The 23,647-nt window shown below is 49.2% G+C and overlaps 1 protein-coding gene across 3 annotated transcripts in view; it reads right to left on the bottom strand.

Annotated features, from left to right (window-relative positions):
- LOC139262123 (FYN-binding protein 1-like) overlaps positions 1-23,647 on the bottom strand; it is a 307,778-nt gene that overhangs the window by 34,421 nt on the left and 249,710 nt on the right. For 2 of the 3 annotated variants that reach the window (XM_070877275.1, XM_070877279.1), the window contains exons 11-15: positions 19,703-19,775; positions 18,511-18,657; positions 8,151-8,182; positions 5,073-5,136; positions 184-298 (exon numbers count right to left, since the gene is read on the bottom strand). In XM_070877275.1, the coding sequence (XP_070733376.1) occupies positions 184-298; positions 5,073-5,136; positions 8,151-8,182; positions 18,511-18,657; positions 19,703-19,775 (431 nt within the window). The remainder of the gene's footprint in view (positions 1-183; positions 299-5,072; positions 5,137-8,150; positions 8,183-18,510; positions 18,658-19,702; positions 19,776-23,647) is intronic. The other variant, XM_070877287.1, reaches the window with a different exon arrangement.

The following is a 23,647-nucleotide window of genomic DNA, read 5'->3' as shown; positions in this document are numbered from 1 at the left end:
GGGACATTCAGGGGTAATTTTAACATAACCCAAGGCCGGAAAAAGGATGAGTTTGTTGTACACGCTGCCCAATTTTACTCTCCACTGATTGTTCAACCTGAACATCAGCTTTCCACTGGACAGGTTAGCTTTAAAATTACCCCCCAAAAAGTTCAAAACAATTTAAACATGTCCAAAACTTACCTTAAATTTTTTCCTGAAGTCTTTTTCCTCCTTTTCCATCTTTTTGGGCTTTTTGGGATCTTTATCATCTTTTTTGCCTTTTCCGGGTGTTGGTGCTTTCAAGGGCTTTGGCAAACTGTTTAATGAAAAGAGAACATAACTTTGAGATGCTTGACCTTTCACCCCAAAACCTATGGCTTGTTGCCCGATCCCAGCATCCCCCACAGCTTTGCATGTCAATCCACCTCCCTTGCAGTGTTTGTCTTTGTAAAAAGTTCTCTCATACCATCCAGTTCCAGTTTGATTTTGAGAACCAGTTTAGACAGCAATACTTTAAGGCTCTGAGCAGGCAGTGGGATCGATTTTAACTTTCGGGAGCCTGGCCAGTCATCATCATAGGCAGTCCCTCGGAATCGAGGAAGACTTGCTTCCACTCTACGTGACTGAACAGTCCAATACGAGAACCACAGTCCCTGTCACAGGTGTGATAGATAGTCATTGAGGGAAAGGGTGGGTGGGACTGGTTTGCCGCACGCTCTTTCCGCTGCCTGCACTTGATTTCTGCATGCTCTCGGCGATGAGACTCGAGGTGCTCAGCGCCCTCCCTCCCTGTTGCACTTCCTCTACTTACGATGTCTCCGCAAGATCCTACAAATCCCCTGGGAGGACAGACGCACCAACATTAACGTCCTCGACCAGGCCAACATCCCCAGCATTGAAGCACTGACCACACTTAATCAGCTCCGCTGGGCAGGCCACATTGTTCACATGCCAGACACGAGACTCCCAAAGCAAGCGCTCTATTTGGAACTCCTTCACGGCAAATGAGCCAAAGGTGGGCAGAGGAAACATTTCAAGGACGCTTTCAAAACCTCTCTGATAAAGTGCAACATCCCCACTGACACCTGGAAGTCCCTGGCCAAAGACTGCCCTAAGTGGAGGAAGTGCATCTGGGAGGGCGCTGAGCACCTCGAGTCCCATCGGCGAGAGAATGCAGAAACCAAGCGCAGGCAGCGGAAAGAGGTTGCGGCAAACCAGGCTCCCTGCCCACCCTTTCCTTCAACGACTATCTGTCCCACCTGTGACAGGGTCTGTGACTCTTGTATTGGACTGTACAGCCACCTAAGGACTCGTTTTTAGAGTGGAAGCAAGTCTTCCTCGATTCTGAGGAACTGCCTATGATGATGATGTAAAATCCAAATGGACCAAACCCCTTCCCATTTTATATAACCCCATCTCCCCTGACTCCAGTGAGGAAAGGTATAAAAATGTTTAGTCAAATCCAATTATTTTGTATTTAATGCTCAGCAAAAAAACAAAATGCAATCAACTCACTGCCAAACGAAACCATTTTGCGAGACCTAATCTCTTTATGAGTCAGATTCGATTCATGTGTAGTGCTCCCTGTTGTTTTGGTTCAGCTTGAATTGCTGAATGAACAATGGAATGGGCTATGCTGCAAACAGTTGTAAATGGACTAGCTGGTGTCTGCAGTTTATTGGTACCCTGATACACACAGGATTTTTCTTGCCAAAGCATTAGGTGATTGGCAGGAATCAACAGTATAAGCAAATGGTTGGTCATCTCATTCCTGTCCATTAACTGCCGGAACAACAGGTGACGACAGCACTGACTTTTACAGGTTTTTCAGCACTGCCACCAGGCATTTCCGAGTGGTGCAACAATTGATCAAAGCAGTAAAACCCCTTTCCCATCTCCCCGTGTTTCAAGCAATGCTCCGTTCTCTGACTGGAGTCAGGACTCAGGAGGCTTGCCTGCAACTGTGAGAACCGGGAGCTGGTCACTCGCACTGGGAGACTTGTAAAGTAAGATTATAGATGTTCTTTGAACTTATAAAAGAGAAGTTCATCAGCTACACAAATTAATCTGCCTAAATTAGTTAGCCAGTTAAGACTATAGTGATTAGTTACTTGTTGAGCCCGGTAACCGTGGAAACTTGGGACAGATTACGTCGTCCCATAAATTGATACCAATTTTTTCTCTCTCTCTACAGCACAAAAGGAGGCCATTCGGCCCATCGAGTCTGCGCTGGCTCTTGAAAAGAGCTATCCAGTTAGTCCCACTCCCCCGCTCTTTCCCCATATCCCTGCAATCTTTTCTCCTAAGTTTATTCCAATTCCCTTTTGAAGGCTGCTATTGAATCTGTTTCCACCACCCTATCAGGCAGAGCATTCCACTCATTGCATAAAAATATTTCCTCATGTTGCCTCTGGTTCTTTTGCCAAGCACCTTAACTCTGTGCCCTCTGGTTGTTGACCCTTCAGCCATTGGAAACAGTTTTTCTTTATTTACACTATCTAAATCCTTCCCGATTTTGAACGCCTCTATCAAATCTGCTCCAAGGAGAACAATCCTAGCTTCCCCAGTCGATCCATCTATTCTGATTAGTGCCCCACCACAGGAAGTGGAGTGCAATGTTGCTTCCTCTCGGGACAGGATCGGGGGCGCGACCCGGGTACATTGTGGAGTGCTTTGCGGCCTCTCCGCTTAGCGCTGATGCATTTCAACGCTCCTCCCTTTCTGCAGGGGAGGGACGCTGCGAGCCCTTTGATGGGCTCCACTGGGTCACTGGGGATGCGAGATGCCGTGGCCACAGCCCGGCACAGAAACCGAATGCCGGGCTGCACAATCGCGGCCCGGACCCCGCGACATCGCTGCGCAATGGCCCGACAGATAAGTGTGGGAAAAGATGGGGGCGCGGGTGCATCGCACCTCCTCTTTAACTTTCGCCCCCCGCGATGGGTGAGCGACCCGGTTCGCGACCCGCGAGGCTGGCACGGACCTCGCCGGCAGCGGCCTCGCGGTGCGCTGCCCAATTTCTGCTGTAGGGCGAAAAGGGGTCGGTGCATATGCCAATGAGGTCATCATTGCCGGAGGTACTGCGGCCCAAGGCGCTACCGGCAGGGCGAGGTGCAACTGCATTCGCGCCTTCGCTAACTCCCGTGCAATTTCGCCGGAGCCCGTAGTGCTCCCATTGGGCGAAAATACTTTTGCATCCAGTTAGCGCCCCCTGGAGGCGCTAACAGGTGGCGCGCAACAGGGGCATTTCAGCCCCATAGACTTTTGATAAATGGTGAAGAAGATGGAAGCCCATGGAATTAAGGGGAAAGTGGTTCAGTGACAGGAAGCAAAGGTTAGATGGATGATTTTCAGACTGGGAGGTGTTCTGCAGTGGGATTCCCCAAGGGTCGGTTTTGGCTCCATTACTCTTTTCAATTATGACTGACGGCCTAGACTCGGGTGTCGGGAGCAGCATTATAAAGTTTGCAGATGATACGAAACTTGGCAACTTAGTAGTTAGTGATGAGGATAGTTGTAGACTTCAGTATTTCATAGATTGGATAGAGAAATGGGCAGAGGCAGATGGAGTTCAATGCGGAGAAGTGTGAAGTGATGCACTTTGGGAGGACTAATATGGAAAGACAGTGGACTATAAATGGCCCGAATTTGAAACGTGCAGATGAGCAGAAAGACCCTGGAGCCCAAGTACACAAATCCTTAAAGGTGGCGGGGCAAGTTGATCAGGTGGTTAAAAAAGCATGTGGGTTTATAAATACAGGAACAGAATGTAGAAGCACAGGTTAGGCCTGAGCTGGAGAATTGTGGACAATTGTGGGCACCACACTTCAGGAAAGATGTAAAGACCTTAGAAAGGGTGCGGAGGAGGTTTACCGGGATGTTACCAGGGATCAGACTTGAGTTATGAAGAGAGGTTGGAAAAGTTCGGACTGTTCTCCTTGGAACAGAGAGGATTAGGAGGTGACCTAATAGAGGTGTACATGATGGAGAGGTTTTGATGGAGAAAATGATTCCCTCTGGTCATAGTCAGAGGTCGAAGTTTTAAAATCATTGGTACAAGACCTAGTGGGGAGACTAGGAGGTTTCTTTTCACTCAGAGAATTGGTTCTACCTGAAAAGGTGGTGGAAACTGATTCCTTATTTAATTTTTAAAGGGAGTTGGACGGTACTGGAGGATGAGGAACTTACAGGGATACGGACACAAAGCGGGAGTGTGGGATTAAACACGACTGCTCTCTCAGAGAGCCGGCACAGGCTCGACGGGCCGAATGGCCTCTTTCTGTGCTGTAAGTCTCTATGATTCTTCTTTATATTGTGCTTCTTCTTCTTAGGCAGTCCCTCCTATCGAGGATGACTTGCTTCCAAACCAAAAAGGGATACGTTCATAGGAGTTTCAATGAAGGACCTAATATTCCAGGTCCTGAACTACATCCTGGAGGGTGGAAGATGCCTGTGCGTGGATTTTTTTAGCGTGGGGTGATCGTTGCACACCAGCCACCACGCGGGCTTGACAGAGCTAGGCCTTGGTCCAGTGGCAAGGGTTAACCAGGACGTCTGGAGACCAGCTCTGCTGCACGGACCCAGTGCGCACACATATCGCAGTGTGGGCTGGGCCCGTGCTGCCCCTGGGCCCTGAATGTACGACATCACTCAAAGATCTCAGGTTTTAAAACAAATTATGAATTAGATAAAATTATCATCAACAGCTGCCATCCAGGTAAAATGTGAGCAGAGGTTATGGTCTGAAGTTGCTGAACTCGATGTTGAGTCCAGAAGGCTGTAAAGTGCCTTAATGAAAGATGAGATGCTGTTCCTCGAGCTTGTGTTGAGCTTCGTTGGAACAGTGTAGGAGACCGAGGACTGAGATCAGAGTGGGAGTGGAGCGGGGAATTAAAGTGGCAGGTGACCGGAAGCTCGGGGTCACGCTTGCGGACTGAACGGAGGTATCACCCAAAGCGGTCACCCAATCTGCGCTTGGTCTCCCCAATGTAGAGGAGACTGCAACGTGAGCAGCGAATACAGTATAGTAGATTGTATTAAGCAGCTCTGCCACCGAGAGCTGATGTACACATAAGTAGGGTGGATCATACCTGAATTCAGGCGGCGGAGGTGGAAAATCGTCAGCGCCAATATCATCATAGACATCTTCACCCTCTGTGGGAGAAAACAAGAGACAAGGAACGCAAAGTCAGCAACAAAATCAGCAACACAAAAACGATATGTTACAGCAGATAAACCGCAGAGGCACCAGCCAGGTGTTGCACAAGAGCCGCAGACTGTTTCAGAACACCAGCCGAGCCCTCATCAACTGTGACACACTGGCTTTATTTTGCATAAACCGCTGCTCCCCAAGGTCTATTCCTTTCGAGATAAGTTTTGTTTTTTTACTTTCGTTTCACCATTGATTAAAGTGGCTGCTGTGACATGAATACTCATCATCATAGGTAGTCCCTCGAAACGAGGATGACCTGCTTCCACGCCAAAAAGGGATGAGTTCACAGGTATTTCAATGAAGGACCTAATATTCCAGGTCCTGAACTACATCCTGAAGGGTGGAAGAAGCCACCACATGGGCTTGACAGAGCTAGGTCTTGGTCCAGTGGCAAGAGTTAACCAGGACAACTGAAGACCAGCTCTGCTGCACGGACCCAGTGCGCACACATATCGCAGTGTGGGCTGACCCGTGCTGCCCCTGGGCCCTCGCCTCTCCTGGGCCCCGAAACTTCGCCTCTCCTGGGCCCCGGTCACTTCCCTCTCCGAACTCTTGCCGCTCTTTCGCCCCGACCTCGCCGCTCCTGCTGTACCTGCCCACACTGCAGTCAGCCGTCGCCCTCCTGCAGCAGCACGCGCTGCTCCCTGCAGTGGTATGTCGCCACACGCTGCTCCCTCCAATGGCCCCGGCCTGCTGGTGGTCTTGCAGGCCGAGACCGTGTCGATTTCCAGGCCGGGCCACCGCACGTCGCTCCCTGTGAATACTGACAGCATGCAACGTGACAGAGTCAGTGAGAAACACAGGCAAAGGTCATTGTCACCAGCTCCTCTTCACGGTGCTCGTTCATCATGGTCGTTAACGGCTTTAACTGAGGGGCTTCTGTGGGCAAGACGCTCCTCGAGTCCTGCTCAGGAACTCTTCACTTTCAATGTGTGGCTTGCAGTTTGAATTAAAGAACATGGTTACAATGATGCCATTAAAGCCCCTCGGTGTTTTAAAGAGGTGAAATCACAGAGCTCTTACAACCAGCCCTTTGCTGCTCTCCGTTAAGTTTCAATAGTCTCAATCCAAATCCCAGTGAGCACTGAGCCACAGCGCACAGCTGCCACTAATTGGGCACAAGTTGATGCTAAATTGGTAATACCGCTCGGGGTGATCAGAGAATGGCCAGCTGGGAAAGTGGAAAATGCCACACATGGGCAGGAGGGGGCACTCTTCTGAGCCACATTGATGGGATAGTGTAGAAGGAACTTTACTCTGTATCTAACCCGTGCTGTACTTGCCCTGGGAGTGTTTGATGGGACAGTGTAGAGGGAGGTTTACTCTGTACCTAACCCGTGCTGTACCTGCCCTGGGAGTGTTTGATGGGACAATGTAGAGGAACCTTTACTCTGTATCTAACCCGTGCTGTACCTGCCCTGGGAGTGTTTGATGGGACAGTGTAGAAGGACCTTTACTCTGTATCTAACCCGTGCTGTACCTGCCCTGGGAGTGTTTGATAGAAACATAGAAACATAGAAAATAGGTGCAGGAGTAGGCCATTCGGCCCTTCTAGCCTGCACCGCCATTCAATGAGTTCATGGCTGAACATTCAACTTCAGTACCCCATTCCTGCTTTCTCGCCATACCCCTTGATCCCCCTAGCAGTAAGGACCTCATCTAACTCCTTTTTGAATATATTTAGTGAATTGGCCTCAACAACTTTCTGTGGTAGAGAATTCCACAGGTTCACCACTCTCTGGGTGAAGAAGTTCCTCCGCATCTCGGTCCTAAATGGCTTACCCCTTATCCTTAGACTGTGACCCCTGGTTCTGGACTTCCCCAACATTGGGAACATTCTTCCTGCATCTAACCTGTCTAACCCCGTCAGAATTTTATATGTTTCTATGAGGTCCCCTCTCATTCTTCTGAACTCCAGTGAATACAAGCCCAGTTGATCCAGTCTTTCTTGATAGGTCAGTCCCGCCATCCCGGGAATCAGTCTGGTGAACCTTCGCTGCACTCCCTCAATAGCAAGAATGTCCTTCCTCAGGTTAGGAGACCAAAACTGTACACAATACTCCAGGTGTGGCCTCACCAATGCCCTGTACAACTGTAGCAACACCTCCCTGCCCCTGTACTCAAATCCCCTTGCTATGAAGGCCAACATGCCATTTGCTTTCTTAACCGCCTGCTGCACCTGCATGCCAACCTTCAATGACTGATGTACCATGACACCCAGGTCTCTTTGCACCTCCCCTTTTCCTAATCTGTCACCATTCAGATAATAGTCTGTCTCTCTGTTTTTACCACCAAAGTGGATAACCTCACATTTATCCACATTATCCACATGGGACAGTATAGAGGGAGCTTTACTCTGGATCTAACCCCGTGCTGTACCTGCCCTGGGAGTGTTTGATGGGACAGTGTAGAGGGAGCTTTACTCTGTATATAACCCGTGCTGTACCTGCCCTGGGAGTGTTTGATGGGACAGTGTAGCGGAAGCTTTACTCTGTAGCTACCCCCGTGCTGTACCTGCCCTGGGAGTGTTTGATGGGACAGTGTAGAGGGAGCTTTGCTCTGTATCTAACCCGATCCGCACTGACCCTGTTAGAGTATGCAGGGTCCAGGGGAAGGGCACCTAATTTACATGGAGGTGCCATGTACCTGTGCCTTAACATGTTCATGGTGGGCAGCTGTCTGACCCGAGCTGGTGAGAAATTCAGTTTCCGCCCTCCTGTCCCGCCCCCGCCATCGGGCCTGGGGGAGTCTATCGGCCCTCACAAACTGATAACCGGCACCAAGCAGCCCCCTTTTGTAAGAGGGCTGAAGTTACACAACGAGAAAAAGAATGATTCCTTCACTATTCAGAAGCCCAGGCTAAAATCCGTGCCTTGACCCTCCCCAAACTTCCACCTAGGCCAGTAATCACTCTTCGTCAAACCTCACAACAGATTCACATCAGAAACTCCCTTACCTGTTGCAAGCTCGGCTGGTGGAGGAATGCTCCTTGAAAAAAACACACAGGAAGTTACACCTCACGAAGGAACAGTTGAACAATAACCTAGATCTAGCAGAATGCACAATGGGAGGTGAGAGGCAGAGGATAGGCACTGATTAAGTTAGGTGCTAGTGAGGATGATACAAGATTTAAACAGGTTAATATCTCTGTTAAACTGGAAGACACAGGAATATTACACAAATCCCCAATCATTTTGTCCACTCACAGTAATTCATAGAATGAAAGTCTGGTCTGACTGAGATGGGGGCGCGTCGCCCAGTGTTTCTGGGGGTAAGTTTGTCTGTGTACAACTAAACCCAGATAAATGCAATAACCAGGCGGTGTTGTAACTAATAAGATAAGGACAAAGAAAAACTACAGTGGAAATCAGAAACCTTTGTTAAAACTGTCCCTGCTGAAGGATCTGTGCTCGCGATGTTAACCTGCCTTTTCTTTTGAGATGCTGAAAGACCTGTTAAGTATTTCTAGCGTTTTTAATGTTTTTTTTTATTGCATTGTAACCAAGTTTATTAGTGCTGCTTTATACCTGAGCCAGGATTTACATAAGAACCTACGAAATAGGAGCAGAAGTAGGTCATTTGGACCCTTGAGCCTGCTCCGCCATTCAATATCACGGCTGATCTGATCATGGACTCAGCTCCACTTCCCTGCCCGCTTCCCATAACCCTTTACTCCCTTATCGCTCAAAAATCTGTCTATCTCCGCCTTAAATATATTCAATGACCCAGTCTCCATAGCTCTCTGGGGCAGAGAATTCCACAGATATGCAATCCTCTGAGAGAAGAAATTTTTCCTCATCTCAGTTTTAAATGGCGGCCCCTTATTCTGAGATTATGCCCCCTAGTTCTAGTTTCCCCTCTGCATCCACCTTGTCGAGCCCTCTCATTGTCTTATATGTTTCGATAAGATCATTTCTCATTCTTCTGAACTCCAATGAGTATAGGCCCAACCTACTCAACCTATCTTCGTAAGTCAACCCTTTCATCTCAGGAATCAACCTAGTGAGCCTTCTCTGAACAGCCTCTAATGCAAGTATATCCTTCCTTAAATACGGAGACCAAAACTGCACGCAGTACTCCAGATGTGTCCTCACCAATACCCTGTACAGTTGTAGCAGGACTTCTCTGCTTTTATACTCCATTCCCCCTTGCAATAAAGGTCAGCATTCCATTTGCCTTGCTGGTTACTTGCTGTACCTGCATACTAACTTTCAGTGTTTCATGCATAAGGACCCCCAGGTCCCTCTCTACGGCAGCACTTTGCAATTTTTCTCCATTTAAATTACTTTTCTATTTTTTTTGCCAAAGTGGATAATCTCACATTTTCCCACAACTGCCAAATTTTTGCCCACTCACTTAGCCTATCTATATCCCTTTGCAGATTTTTTGTGTCCTCCTCACAATTTGCTTTCCCACTCATCTTTATCATCAGCAAACTTGGCTACATTACACTCGGTCCCTTCATCTAAGCCATTAATATAGATTGTAAATAGTTGAGACCCCAGCACTGATCCCTGTGGCACCCCACTCGTTACTGCTTGCCAACTGCAAAATTACCCATTTATCCCGACTCTCTGTTTTCTGCTAGTTAGCCAATCCTCTATCCATATATTATCCCCAACCCCATGAACTTTTATCTTGTGCAGTAACCTTTTATGTGGCACCTTATTGAATGCCTGCTGGAAATCCAAATACACCACATCCACTGGTTCCCCCATATCCACCCTGCTCATTACATCCTCAAAGAACTCCAGCAAATTTGACAAACATGATTTCCCTTTCATAAAACCATGCTGACTCTGTTTGATTGAATTATGCTTTTTCAAATGTTTTGCTACTGCTTCCTTAATAATGGACTCCAGCATTTTTCCAATGCCAGATGTTTGGCTAACTGGTCTATAGTTTCCTGCGTTCTATCTGCCTCCTTTTTTAAATAGGGGCAATAAATTTGCAGTTTTCTAATCCGCTGGGACGTCTCCAGAATCCAGGGAATTTTGGTAGATTACAACCAATGCATCCACTATCTCTGCAGCCACTTCTTTTAAGACCCTAGGATGCAAGCGACTAGTCCGCCTTTAGTCCCATTATTTTACTGAGTACTACTTCTTTAGTGATAGTGATTGTATTAAGTTTCTCCCTCCTTACAGCCCCTTGATTATCCACTATTGGGACGTTTTTAGTGTCTTCTACCGTGAAGGCTGATACAAAATATTTGTTCAACGTCTCTGCCATTTCCCTGTTCCCCATTATTAATTCCCCAGTCTCATCCTCTAACCGCTCTTTTCCTTTTTATGTACCTGTAGAAAGTCTTACTATCTGTTTTTATATTTCGTGCTAGTTTACTTTCATAATCTATCTTCCCTCTATTATTTTTTTAGTCGTTCTTTGCTGGCTTTTCTGGATCTACAAAAGTTTCCCTATCCTCTGGCCTCCCACTAGTCTTGGCCACTTTGTATGCCCTTATTTTCGATTTGATACCATCCCATATTTCCTTCGTTAGCCCTTCTCTTACAGTCTTTCCTTCTCATTGGGATATATTTTTGTTGAGGGTTATGAAATATTTCCTTAAATGTCTGCCGCTGCTCATCAACTGTCCCACACTTTAATCTATTTTCCCAGTTCACTTTAGCCAACTCTGCCTTCATACCGTTCTAGTCTCCTTTGTTTAAGCTTAGGACTCTGGTTTGAGATTCAACTTTGTCACCCTCCAACTGAATTTGAAATTCAACCATGTTATGGTCACTCATTCCTAGAAGATCCTTTACTTGGAGATTGTTTATTAAACCTGTCTCATTACACAGTACCAGATCTAAGATTGTCTGCTCCCTGTTCAAGGAAAGTATCCTGGATACACTCTATGAACTCCTCCTCAAGGCTACCCTGGCCAATTTGCTTTGTCCAATCAATAGGAAGGTTAAAACTGCCCATGATTTCTCTATTGCAGGAATTTTATATTCTCTGACCAGATTTATATAGCTTCAATTTGTTGCAGTCAGACCCATTTTCCCTATCCTGCAAATGACACTGCCAACAATTAAATTACTTCAGTCAAAGCTGGACTGTTTTGAAAAAAAATGCTACTTTTAGTTTGTCCAGCAGGTGGCAGTCTTTCACCGTGTGAGAAAGAGCTGATTTCTGCAGCACTTTGTCATATCTTAGAGACATCCCAAAGTGCTTCAAAAAAAAACTTGCATTTCTGTAGTACATTTCACCACCTCAGAATGTCCCAAAACACTTTACAGCAAGTTAAGTACTTTTGAACTGCAGTATTGTAGGAGACGCAGCAGCCAAGTTGCACACAGCAAGCTCCCACAAACAGCAATATGATAATGACCAGATTATCTGCTTCTGTTATGTTGATTGAGGGATAAATATTGTCCAGGACACCGGGGATAACTCCCCTGCTCTTCTTCGGAATAGTGCCGTGGGATCTTTTACATCTGCCTGAGAGAACACACAAGGCCTCGGTTTAACGTCTCATCCGAAAGACGGCCCTCTGACAGTGCAGCGCTGCCTCAGTATTGTCCCCCGACAAATGCAGCACTCCCTTGGTACTGCTCCTCCGACAGTGCAGTTCTCCCTCAGTACTGCCCCTCCGACAGTGCAGTTCTCCCTCAGTACTGCCCCTCCAACAGTGCGGCGCTCCCTCAGTACTGCCCCTCCCACAGTGCAGTTCTCCCTCAGTACTGCCCCTCCGACAGTGCGGCGCTCCCTCAGTACTGCCCCTCCCACAGTGCGGCGCTCCCTCAGTACTGCCCCTCCGACAGTGCGGCGCTCCCTTAGTACTGCCCCTCTGACAGTGCGGCGCTCCCTCAGTACTGCCCCTCCGACAGTGCGGCGTTCCCTCAAGAATGACTAAGAAAGCAATAAAGAAAGGAAAGATAGATTACGAAGGTAAACTTGCGCAAAACATAAAAACGGATAGTAAAAGCTTTTACAGATATATAAAACGGAAAAGAGTGACTAAAGTAAATATTGGTCCCTTAGCAGATGAGAAGGGGGATTTAATAATGGGAAATGTGGAAATGGCTGAGACCTTAAACAATTATTTTGCTTTGGTCCTCACAGTGGAAGACACAAAAACCATGCCAAAAATTGCTGGTCACAGGAATGTGGGAAGGGAGGACCTTGAGACAATCACTATCACTAGGCGGGTAGTGATGGACAGGCTAATGGGACTCAAGGTAGACAAGTCCCCTGGTCCTGATGAAATGCATCCCAGGGTATTAAAAGAGATGGCGGAAGTTATAGCAGATGCATTCGTTATAATCTACCAAAATTCTCTGGACTCTGGGGAGGTACCAGTGGATTGGAGAGCAGCTAATGTAACGCCTCTGTTTAAAAAAGGGGGCAGACAAAAGGCAAGTAACTATAGGCCGGTTAGTTTAACATCTGTAGTGGGGAAAATGCTTGAAACTATCATTAAGGAAGAAATAGCGGGACATCTAGATAGGAATAGTGCAATCAAGCAGACGCAACATGGATTCATGAAGGGGAAATCATGTTTAACTAATTTACTGGAATTCTTTGAGGATATAACGAGCATGGTGGATAGAGGTGTACCGATGGATGTGGTGTATTCAGATTTTCAAAACGCATTCGATAAGGTGCCACACAAAAGGTTACTGCAGAAGATAAAGGTACGCGGAGTCAGTGGAAATGTATTAGCATGGATCGAGAATTGGCTGGCTAACAGAAAGCAGAGAGTCGGGATAAATGGGTGCTTTTCGGGTTGGAAATCGGTGGTTAGTGGTGTGCCACAGGGATCGGTGCTGGGACCACAACTGTTTACAATATATATAGATGACCTGGAAGAGGGGACAGAGTGTAGTGTAACAAAATTTGACACAAAGATTAGTGGGAAAGCGGGTTGTGTAGAGGACACAGAAAGGCTGCAAAGAGATTTAGATAGGTTAAGCGAATGGGCTAAGGTTTGGCAGATGGAATACAATGTCAGAAAGTGTGAGGTCATCCACCTTGGGGAAAAAAACAGTAAAAGGGAATATTATTTGAATGGGGAGAAATTACAACATGCTGCAGTGCAGAGGGACCTGTGGGTCCTTGTGCATAAATCCCAAAAAGTTAGTTTGCAGGTGCAGCAGGTAATCAGGAAGGCGAATGGAATGTTGGCCTTCATTGCGAGAGGGATGGAGTACAAAAGCAGGGAGGTCCTGCTGCAACTGTACAGGGTATTGTTGAGGCCGCACCTGGAGTACTGCGTGCAGTTTGGTCACCTTACTTAAGGAAGGATATACTAGCTTTGGAGGGGGTACAGAGACGATTCATGAGGCTGATTCCGGAGATGAGTAGATTGAGTAGACTGGGTCTTTACTCGTTGGAGTTCAGAAGGATGAGGGGTGATCTTATAGAAACATTTAAAATAATGAAAGGGATAGACAAGATAGAGACAGGGAGGTTGTTTCCACTGGTAGGGGAGACTAGAACTAGGGGGCACAGCCTCAAAATACGGGGGAGCCAATTTAAAACCGAGTTGAGAAGGAATTTCTTCTCCCAGAGGGTTGTGAATCTGTGGAATTCTCTGCCCAAGGAAACAGTTGAGGCTAGCTCATTGAATGTATTCAAGTCACAGATAGATAGATTTTTAACCAATAAGGGAATTAAGGGTTACGGGGAGCGGGCGGGTAAGTGGAGCTGAGTCCACGGCCAGATCAGCCATGATCTTGTTGAATGGCAGAGCAGGCTCGAGGGGCTAGATGACCTACTCCTGTTCCTAATTCTTAAGTTCTCAGTACTGCCCCTCCGACAGTGCAGCGCTCCCTCAGTACTGTCCCTCCGACAGTGCGGCGCTGCCTCAGTACTGTCCCTCCGACAGTGCGGCGCTCCCTCAGTACTGTCCCTCCGACAGTGCGGCGCTCCCTCAGTACTGTCCCTCCGACAGTGCGGCGCTGCCTCAATACTGCCCCTCCGACAGTGCAGGTCTCCCTCAGTACTGCCCCTCCGACAGTGCGGCGCTCCCTCAGTACTGTCCCTCCGACAGTGCGGCGCTGACTCAGTACTGCCCCTCCGACAGTGTGGTGCTCCCTCAGTACTGTCCCTCCGACAGTGCGGCGCTGCCTCAGTACTGCCCCTCCGACAGTGCGGCGCTCCCTCAGTACTGCCCCTCCGACAGTGCGGCGCTCCCTCGGTACTGCCCTTCCGACAGTGCAGCGTTCCCTCAGTACTGCCCCTCCGACAGTACGGCGCTCCCTCGGTACTGCCCTTCCGACAGTGCAGTACTCCCTCAGTACTGCACTGGGAGTGTCAGCCTCGATTCATGTGCTCAAGTCCCTGGAGTGGGATTTGAACCCACAACCTTCTGACTCAGAGGCGAGTGTGCTGACCACTGAGCCACGGCTGACACATTTGATGAACTGCATTGTACAGTCACAGATGTTGAGTAGGTGAACGCAGCAGCTATGGCCAATAGGGTAGGACTCTGGGATTGGTTACCTATCCCAGGAAAGCACGATGGGATGTTTAGATGCATCGCAGGCACGATCTAAGTACATGTTGTACCGAACGATAGTCCTGATTCTCATAGGCGGTCCCTCGAAGCGAGGATGACTTCCTTCCACGCCAAAAAAGGATGAGTTCACAGGTGTTTCAATGAAGGATCTAATATTCCAGATCCCGAACTACATCCTGAAGGGTGGAAGATGCCTGTGCGTGGATTTTTTTAACGTGGGGTGACCGTTGCACACCATCCACCACACGGGCTTGACAGAGCTAGGTCTTGGTCCAGTGGCAAGGGTTAACCAGGATGACTGGGGACCAGCTCTGCTACACGGGCCTAGTGTGCCCGCATATCGCAGTGTGGGCTGGCCCGTGCTGCCCCTGGGCCCTCGGCTCTTCTGGTCCCCGAACTCTCGCCTCTCCTGGGCCCCGATCACATCCCTCTATGAACTCTTGCCGCTCCTTCGCCCCGACCTCGCCGCCCCTGCTGTACCTGCCCACACTGCAGTAGGCCGTCGCCCTCCTGCAGCAGCACGCGCTGCTCCCTCCAATGGCCCCGGCCTGCTGGTGGTGTTGCTGGCCGGGACCACGCTAATTTCCGGTTAATTTAGAGCTCTGTACATCATAGTTTGCATAGTCCTGATTCTATACAAGCACCGTGTACTGGTAGGGATGCACGGATACCTGCGATTTCCGGCCCCCCCTCCCACCGGTGTTTGATGAGCAGACCAAAGGCCGGGCTCCCACAAGCAGAAGGAGTGAATTCGGTAGTCATTTATCCCCTTTCTTCCTCCACCCAGCCTTTCATTCTTCTCAGCACCCAACTGTAGAACAGCCTGGAAAACACGTGTCAGCCATGGTGCACTGGGTAGCTTCTGAGTCCCAAGGTTGTGGGTTCGAGCCCCCTCCAGAGACTTGAGCACAAATATCCAGGCTGACCCTCCCAGTGCAGTACTGAGGGAGTGCAGCACTGTCGGAGGGGCAGTACTGAGGGAGAGCTGCACTGTCAGCAGAGCAGTGCTGAGGGAGCGCCGCACTGTCGGTGGGGCAGTACTGAGGGAGAGCTGCACTGTCAGCAGAGCAGTGCTGAGGGAGCGCCGCACTGTCGGAGGGGCAGTACTGAGGGAGCGCTGCACTGTCGGAGGGGCAGTACTGAGGGAGTGCCGCATGTCAGAGGGGCAGTACTGAGGGAGCGCTGCACTGTCGGAGGGGCAGTATGAGGGAGCGCAGCACTGTCGGAGGGGCAGTATGAGGGAGCGCCGCACTGTCGGAGAGGCAGTACTGAGGGAGCGCCGCACTGTCGGAGGAGCAGTATGAGGGAGCGCTGCACTGTCGGAGGGGCAGTACTGAGGGAGCGCCGCACTCTCGGAGGGGCAGTGCTGAGGGAGTGCTGCACTGTGGGAGGGGCAGTACTGAGGAAGCGCTGCACTGTGGGAGGGGCAGTACTGAGGGAGCGCTGCACTGTCGGAGGGGCAGTACTGAGGGAGCGCTGCACTGTCGGAGGGGCAGTACTGAGGGAGCGCTGTACTGTGGGAGGGGCAGTACTGAGGGAGTGCTGCACTGTGGGAGGGGCAGTACTGAGGGAGTGCTGCACTGTGGGAGGGGCAGTACTGAGGGAGCGCTGCACTGTGGGAGGGGCAGTACTGAGGGAGTGCTGCACTGTGGGAGAGGTAGTACTGAGGGAGCGCTGCACTGTCGGAGGGGTAGTACTGAGGGAGCGCTGCACTGTCGGAGGGGTAGTACTGAGGGAGCGCTGCACTGTCGGAGGGGCAGTACTGAGGGAGCGCTGCACTGTGGGAGGGGCAGTACTGAGGGAGCGCTGCACTGTGGGAGGGGCAGTACTGAGGGAGTGCTGCACTGTGGAAGAGGCAGTACTGAGGGAGCGCTGCACTGTGGGAGGGGCAGTACTGAGGGAGCGCTGCGCTGTCGGAGGTGCCATCTTTTGGATGAGTCGTTAAACCAAGGTCCCGTCTGCTCTCTCAGGTGAATGTGAAAGATGCCGCAGAACTATTTTGACAAAGAGCAGGGCAGTTATCCCCGGTGTCCTGGGGCCAATATTTATCCCTCAATCAACATCACTAAAACAGACTAGCTGGTCATTATCTCATTGCTGTTTGTAGGAGTTTGCTGTGTGCATAAGAATATAATAAATATATTATAAAGCAAATATTAAAGCTTTTCCTGTAGTCATCTTGTCTGATAGCCACACTGGATATTCCCTCGTCAATCTCTCATTTACTGCTTTCGATGACTGTATTTAGTGTACAGCACAGGCCAAGGAGGTCATTCGGCCCATCATGCTTGTGCTGGCTTTTTGAAAGAGCTGTCCAATTAATCTTACTCCGTCTGCTCTTTCCCCATAACCCCCAGGGTGTGGATGGGGATGAAGCAGGTACCCTTTATATAGCCCATTGTTTACATAGTCTTTTCTACAGTTTGTTCTGAAACCTTGATCCATTTCAGATTATTCTTACATGGCTCTGGATGGAGGACACTGATGAGGCATATGAGGGAGATAGATTTTTGTTGGGCAATGGGTTATAGGGTTACGGAACCAAGGCAGGTAAATGGAGTTAAGATACAGATCAGCCACGATCTAAGGCTCGAGGGGCTGAATGGCCTCCTTCTGTTCCAATGAGGAGGTTCCAAACTTTCTCCTGCTCTTAACCAGCAGGGATAAACACAAGGGAAGGTACCTAGTCATGGCCCGAGGAAATTCTCTATAGATTGCCAATGACTGGCTTTTTTACCACATGAACAAACATTTGAGAAAAGCAGTAATTAACTCTACACATACAACCAATGCCCTATTGAGCAGCAACTATTGGGGTCTTGGCAGCTCTACGCCAATGGCTGCCTCACATGCTGCCTGAGTACTAACCTGTTATTGGGTAGTATATTAGTAATGAACAAACCCTCACTGGTGCTGTGTGAGACCAGACCTGTGCAGTACTAGGCACCTACAGAAGACAAGTATCCTGTTGCCAGATATGGCTGAACAATCGGTCCCAGTCCAGACTGACGGCCTCAATAGCCACTGAGTTTCACCACTGTTAACCAGGCTGAAGACCCAGGTGAATGGTCAATTATTTTAAACATTTTTGTTCTTGGGACGCTGGCAAGGCCGCATTTATTGCTTGTCCCCCGTTGCTGTGAGGGCGGTTAAGAGTCGACCATTTAATGTGAGACTGGAGTCACGTGTAGGCCCAGACTGAGTAAGGACGGCAGATTTCCTTCCACGAAGGACATGAGTGAACCAGTTGGGTCTTTATGACAATCCGGCAGCTTTTAAGGCCATTTTTCTTTCTGGTGACAGCCCTCAAAATGACCAGATTTATTGAATTCAATGACACAGCTTGTTGCCAGGGTGATATTTGACTGGCGTGCTGGCCCAGTCCTATAACCACCCCCCTCACCCCGCCCCCCCCCCCACCTCACCCCAAGGCGACTGTGCCCCTGGAGGTGGTTGCTGTGGGGGTGAGGGCTGTCACTTCAAACAGGTCCACTCCCCCCAGGCAAAGATTAACACTTAACAACGGCCAGAGGGAAGGCCGTGGATCGGATTGGGCTGGACTACCGACGGGGGAAGGTTGAGCGAATAACTCGAGAAGAATCGAGCGAGAAAAATAAACAAGGGGAAAAAAAATGGCCAGAAACTGGACACTTGTCTCCGCAGTGTGCCCTGGCTGAATGTATCGAGCTTTCGATTGGGTTAAAGTCAGTCTGGGTATTGAGCAACAGGTGCTGGGTGGGGATAGATGTTAATCTCGTGGCACTCCATGCAGTTAGCTCACACCATCCAACACGTTAGTACCAGGTGCGGTTATTAGTAAGATGGATGCTGTCGCTGGTTGGTGCCTTACGGGAGCTGCCGTGCATCGCTTTCACCCTGACTTTCAGCGCCTTCCTTTTCTCTCGCCGTTTTGTCTTTGTCGTCTTTCTCCACCTTCTTCTTCTTCAGGAGTCCCCAGGACCAGGACCCGGTCTTTGAGGCATCCTGTGACGCGGGGCTTCAAAGTATGCAAGGGCATTATTTACCGCTTCGCAACTCCTAGGCTCTGTCGCTCTCGGGCACTCAAAACCTTTTTTTCTACCATTGCATTACATCTCTGGCTGTTTGTACAAATGTCCCGCAGCTCTGATTTAGGAACAAGGATCTGACGTTATCATTTATTTAACTATTTAATCCTCGATGTTAGACCTCTCATGGCAGTAACATCTATGGACAGTCAGGCTAATGTCTCTAATTACATGGAGCTCCTTTGCCAATTTTGTGTGTGTTAAGGGTGCAGGATGTGACAATGTAAGGATTGAAATTCCAATCAGTGTTGCTGTACCAATTTCCACTTGCCACTATTTTAACACAACTATTAACCCCCTTGAAAATTTGTTGCACACATGTTAAGTGTTGGTATGGAAATATTCCTGACCTTAATCTCTACCCCGTGCTTGCAAATATGCAGTGGGTTCATGATATCAGAACCTGGGTCAGCGATGAGCCATTGTATATTCTAAAGCTGACAGAATCAGTGGAGAGGTGTGATGCATACACCCGCCACCACTGTCAGCAAATATCATGAGGGCTTGATCCACGTGCTGTGCAAAGATTTCACCCCCTGCTCCCCCACTCCCCAGAAAGTCCCAACTATTCGCCCATCGGTCGAGCACTGTGAAACACCAGTCCACTCATCAGAGGAAGGTTTACAGTGATAGAACAATGCAGCCAATATCATCACCGCCCCCCCCTGCCCTGCCCCGCCCCACTCCCCCATGATGCTTTACCATCCCTTCCGCAGCCCACACTCCACCGTTGAGCTATCTGGGCGATGTGGGTGGTGCAGCCACTGGATTCCTTAGCCCCAGCTTTTGCTGGGATGTTCCATAAAGACAAGACAGCCCGCTGACAAAAGTCAAATGAAGTTCGAATAGGAAAATGATTTGTGCCTGTGACCTCTTTCACTGACCGGGTGGTGGGCTCACTTCAAAATCCCACCCCCCACTGCCCCCCGCATGTGAGATCACTACCCCTACCCTAGCACCCGCAGGTCTACTTACCTAGGCTTACTTTCTTCAGGTACACCATCAACATCGTCATAGATATCTTCACCGGGAGGAGGAGGAAAGGACCCTGGGATGGACAGGAAGAGACAAAACAGTCAGGTCCACAGTCGAAAAGGGACACGGAGGGGAAATTTGATGGATGGCAACAGTAATTGTAAGGATTCGTCATAAAGGTTCAAATACCAGAGGTCATAGAGAGGGGGAAGTGAGGGGTAAGAAGGGGAGTTGGGGGAACTATTTTCATCTGAGGATAATCGAGCTGGGAATGGGTGAGCAGGGACAAACGTTGAAGCGGAGAGTGTAAATGGGCTCAAGGGACAATTAGAGATGGTTCTGGAGCAAGGTGATCAATGGACAAGGCGGGGAGCTGGGTGGCTGGTGTTCACCTATCGAAAAGGGAAGAGTTTGTTTGGGCTCAATGGTCAATCCAGGCTGAAACTCCAGTGCAGTACTGAGGGGGCTCTGCACTGTCGGAGGGGCAGTACTCAGGGAGTGCCACACTGTCGGAGAGACAGTACTGAGGGAGCTCTGCACTGTCGGAGGGGCAGTAATCAGGGAGTGTCGCACTGTCAAAGGGGCAGTACTGAGGGAGTGCTGCACTGTCGGAGGGGCAGTACTGAGGGAGCGCTGCACTGTGGGAGGAGCAGTACTGAGAGAGCGCCGCACTGTCGGAGGGGAAGTACTGAGGGAGAGCCGCACTGTCAGAGGGGCAGTGTTGAGGGAGCGCTGCACTTTCGGAGGGGCAGTACTGAGGGAGCGCTGCACTGTGCGAGGGGCAGTACTGAGGGAGCGCCGTACTATGGGAGGGGCAGTGCTGAGGGAGCATTGCACTGTCGGAGGGATAGTACTGAGGGAGCGCTGCACTGTCAAAGGGGTAGTACTGAGGGAGTGTTGTACTGTCGGAGGGGCAGTACTGAGGGAGCGCTGCACTGTCAAAGGGGCAGTACTGAGGGAGCTCTGCACTGTCGGAGGGGCAGTACTGAGGGAGCACTGCACTGTCGGAGGGACAGTACTGAGGGAGTGCTGCACTGTCGGAGTGGCAGTACTGAGGGAGCTCTGCACTGTCGGAGGGGCAGTACTGAAGGAGCGCTGTACTGTCAAAGGGGCAGTACTGAGGGAGCGCTGCACTGTTGGAGGGGCAGTACTGAGGGAGTGCTGCACTGTTGGAGGGGCAGTACTGAGGGAGTGCCGCACTTTTGGAGGGGCAATATTAAAGGAGTGTCGCACTGTCGGAGGGGCAGTACTGAGGGAGCGCTGCACTGTGGGAGGAGCAGTACTGAGAGAGCGCCGCACTGTCGGAGGGGAAGTACTGAGGGAGAGCCGTACTGTCGGAGAGGCAGTGTTGAGGGAGCGCTGCACTGTGCGAGGGGCAGTACTGAGGGAGCGCTGCACTGTGCGAGGGGCAGTACTGAGGGAGCGCCGCACTGTGGGAGGGGCAGTGCTGAGGGAGCATTGCACTGTCAGAGGAACAGTACTGAGGGAGTGCTACACTGTCGGAGGTGCCGTCTTTCGGATGAGACATTAAACCGAGGCCCCGTCTGCGCTCTCAGGTGGAGGTAAAAGATCCCATGGCCACTATTTTGAAGAAGTGCAGGAGAGTCCTGGGGCCAATATTTATCTCTCAATCAACATCACATAAAAAAACATGATTTTGGTCATTATCACATTGCTGCTTGTGCAAGCTTGCTGTGCACAATTGGCTACCGTGTTTCCCACATTACAACAGTGAAGACACTTCAAAAGTACTTCATTGGCTGTAAAGTGCTTTGGGAGGTTCTGAGGTCATGAAAGGCGCTATTTAAATACAAGTCTTTCTTTCTTTATCTCATTCCCAATAATTCTTGCGTTCTGAGCCAGTTAGAAACATAGACATAGAAACATAGAAAATAGGTGCAGGAGTAGGCCATTCGGCCCTTCTAGCCTGCACCGCCATTCAATGAGTTCATGGCTGAACATGCAACTTCAGTACCCCCTTCCTGCTTTCTCGCCATACCCCTTGATCCCCCTAGTAGTAAGGACTTCATCTAACTCCCTTTTGAATATATTTAGTGAATAGGCCTCAACAACTTTTTGTGGTAGAGAATGCCACAGGTTCACCACTCTCTGGGTGAAGAAGTTTCTCCTCATCTCGGTCCTAAATGCCTTACCCCTTATCCTTAGACTGTGACCCCTGGTTCTGGACTTCCCCAACATTGGGAACATTCTTCCTGCATCTAACCTTCTAAACCCATCAGAATTTTAAACGTTTCTATGAGGTCCCCTCTCATTCTTCTGAACTCCAGTGAATACAAGCCCAGTTGATCCAGTCTTTCTTGATAGGTCAGTCCCACCATCCCGGGAATCAGTCTGGTGAACCTTCGTTGCACTCCCTCAATAGCAAGAATGTCCTTCCTCAAGTTAGGAGACCAAAACTGTACACAATACTCCAGGTGTGGCCTCACCAAGGCCCTGTACAACTGTAGCAACACCTCCCTGCCCCTGTACTCAAATCCCCTCGCTATGAAGGCCAACATGCCATTTGCTTTCTTAACCGCCTGCTGTACCTGCATGCCAACCTTCAATGACTGATGTACCATGACACCCAGGTCTCGTTGCACCTCCCCTTTTCCTAATCTGTCACCATTCAGATAATAGTCTGTCTCTGTGTTTTTACCACCAAAGTGGATAACCTCACATTTATCCACATTATACTTCATCTGCCATGCATTTGCCCTACAGCAATGTAGTGGGGACAAATGAAACTGCATTCTCGGGTTGGCAAACAGTAACTAGTTTAGTGCCACAGAGATCAGTGTTGGGACTCCAACTATTTACAATCTATATTAACGACTTGGAAGAAGGGACTGAGTGTAACGTAGCCAAGTTTGCTGACGATACAAAGATGGGAGGAAAAGCAATGTGTGAGGAGGACACACAAAATCTGCAAAAGGACATAGACAGGCTAAGTGAGTGGGCAAATATTTGGCAGATGGAGTATAATGTTGGAAAGTGTGAGGTCATGCACTTTAGCAGAAAAAAATCAAAGAGCAAGTTATTATTTAAATGGAGAAAGATTGCAAAGTGCTGCAGTACAGCAGGACCTGGGGGTACTTGTGCATGATACACAAAAGGATAGTATGCAGGTACAGCAAGTGATCAGGAAGGCCAATGGAATCTTGGCCTTTATTGCAAAGGGGAAGGAGTTTAAAAGCAGGGATGTCTTGCTACAGCTACACAGGGTATTGGTGAGGCCACACCTGGAATACTGCGTGCAGTTTTGGTTTCAATATTTACAAAAGGATATACTTGCTATGGAGGCAGTTCAGAGAAGGTTCACTAGGCTGATTCTGGGGATGAGGGGGTTGACTTATGAGGAAAGGTTGAGTAGGTTGGGCCTATCACTCATTGGAATTCAGAAGAATGAGAGGTGATCTTATCGAAACGTATAAGATTATGAGGGTGCTTGACAAGGTGGATACAGAGAGGATGTTTCCACTGATAGGCGAGACTAGAACTAGGGGGCATAATCTTAGAATAAGGGCCCTTCCATTTAAAACTGAGATGAGGAGGAATTTCTTCTATCAGAGGGTTGTAAATCTGTGGATTTTGCTGCCTCAGAGAGCTGTGGAAGCTGGGAAATTGAATAAATTTGACAGAAATAGACAGTTTCTTAACCGATAAGGGGTTATGGGGAGCGGGCAGAGAAGTGGACCTGAGTCCATGATCAGATCAGCCGTGATTGTATTAAATGGCGGAGCAGGCTCGAGGGGCTTTATGGCCTACTCCTACTCTTATGTTCTTGTGTAATCGTGACCTGACATCTGAAATTCAATAGCTGCGATTGACATGTCCCCCGGTTATCTCTCTTGTGCAGGTGGTGGGAGTGGATCCCTTTTGTTTTTTATAGCAGTGGGTGCAATAGTGAAGATCACTGACCAGGATTTTCCGTAGTTAGTACAG

This window comes from Pristiophorus japonicus, chromosome 1 (assembly GCF_044704955.1).
Source record: "Pristiophorus japonicus isolate sPriJap1 chromosome 1, sPriJap1.hap1, whole genome shotgun sequence".
In the NCBI taxonomy this organism is placed as follows: domain Eukaryota; kingdom Metazoa; phylum Chordata; class Chondrichthyes; family Pristiophoridae; genus Pristiophorus; species Pristiophorus japonicus.
The sequence above is the reverse complement of the archived record's forward strand: the minus strand, read 5'-3'. Positions and strand labels throughout refer to the sequence as shown.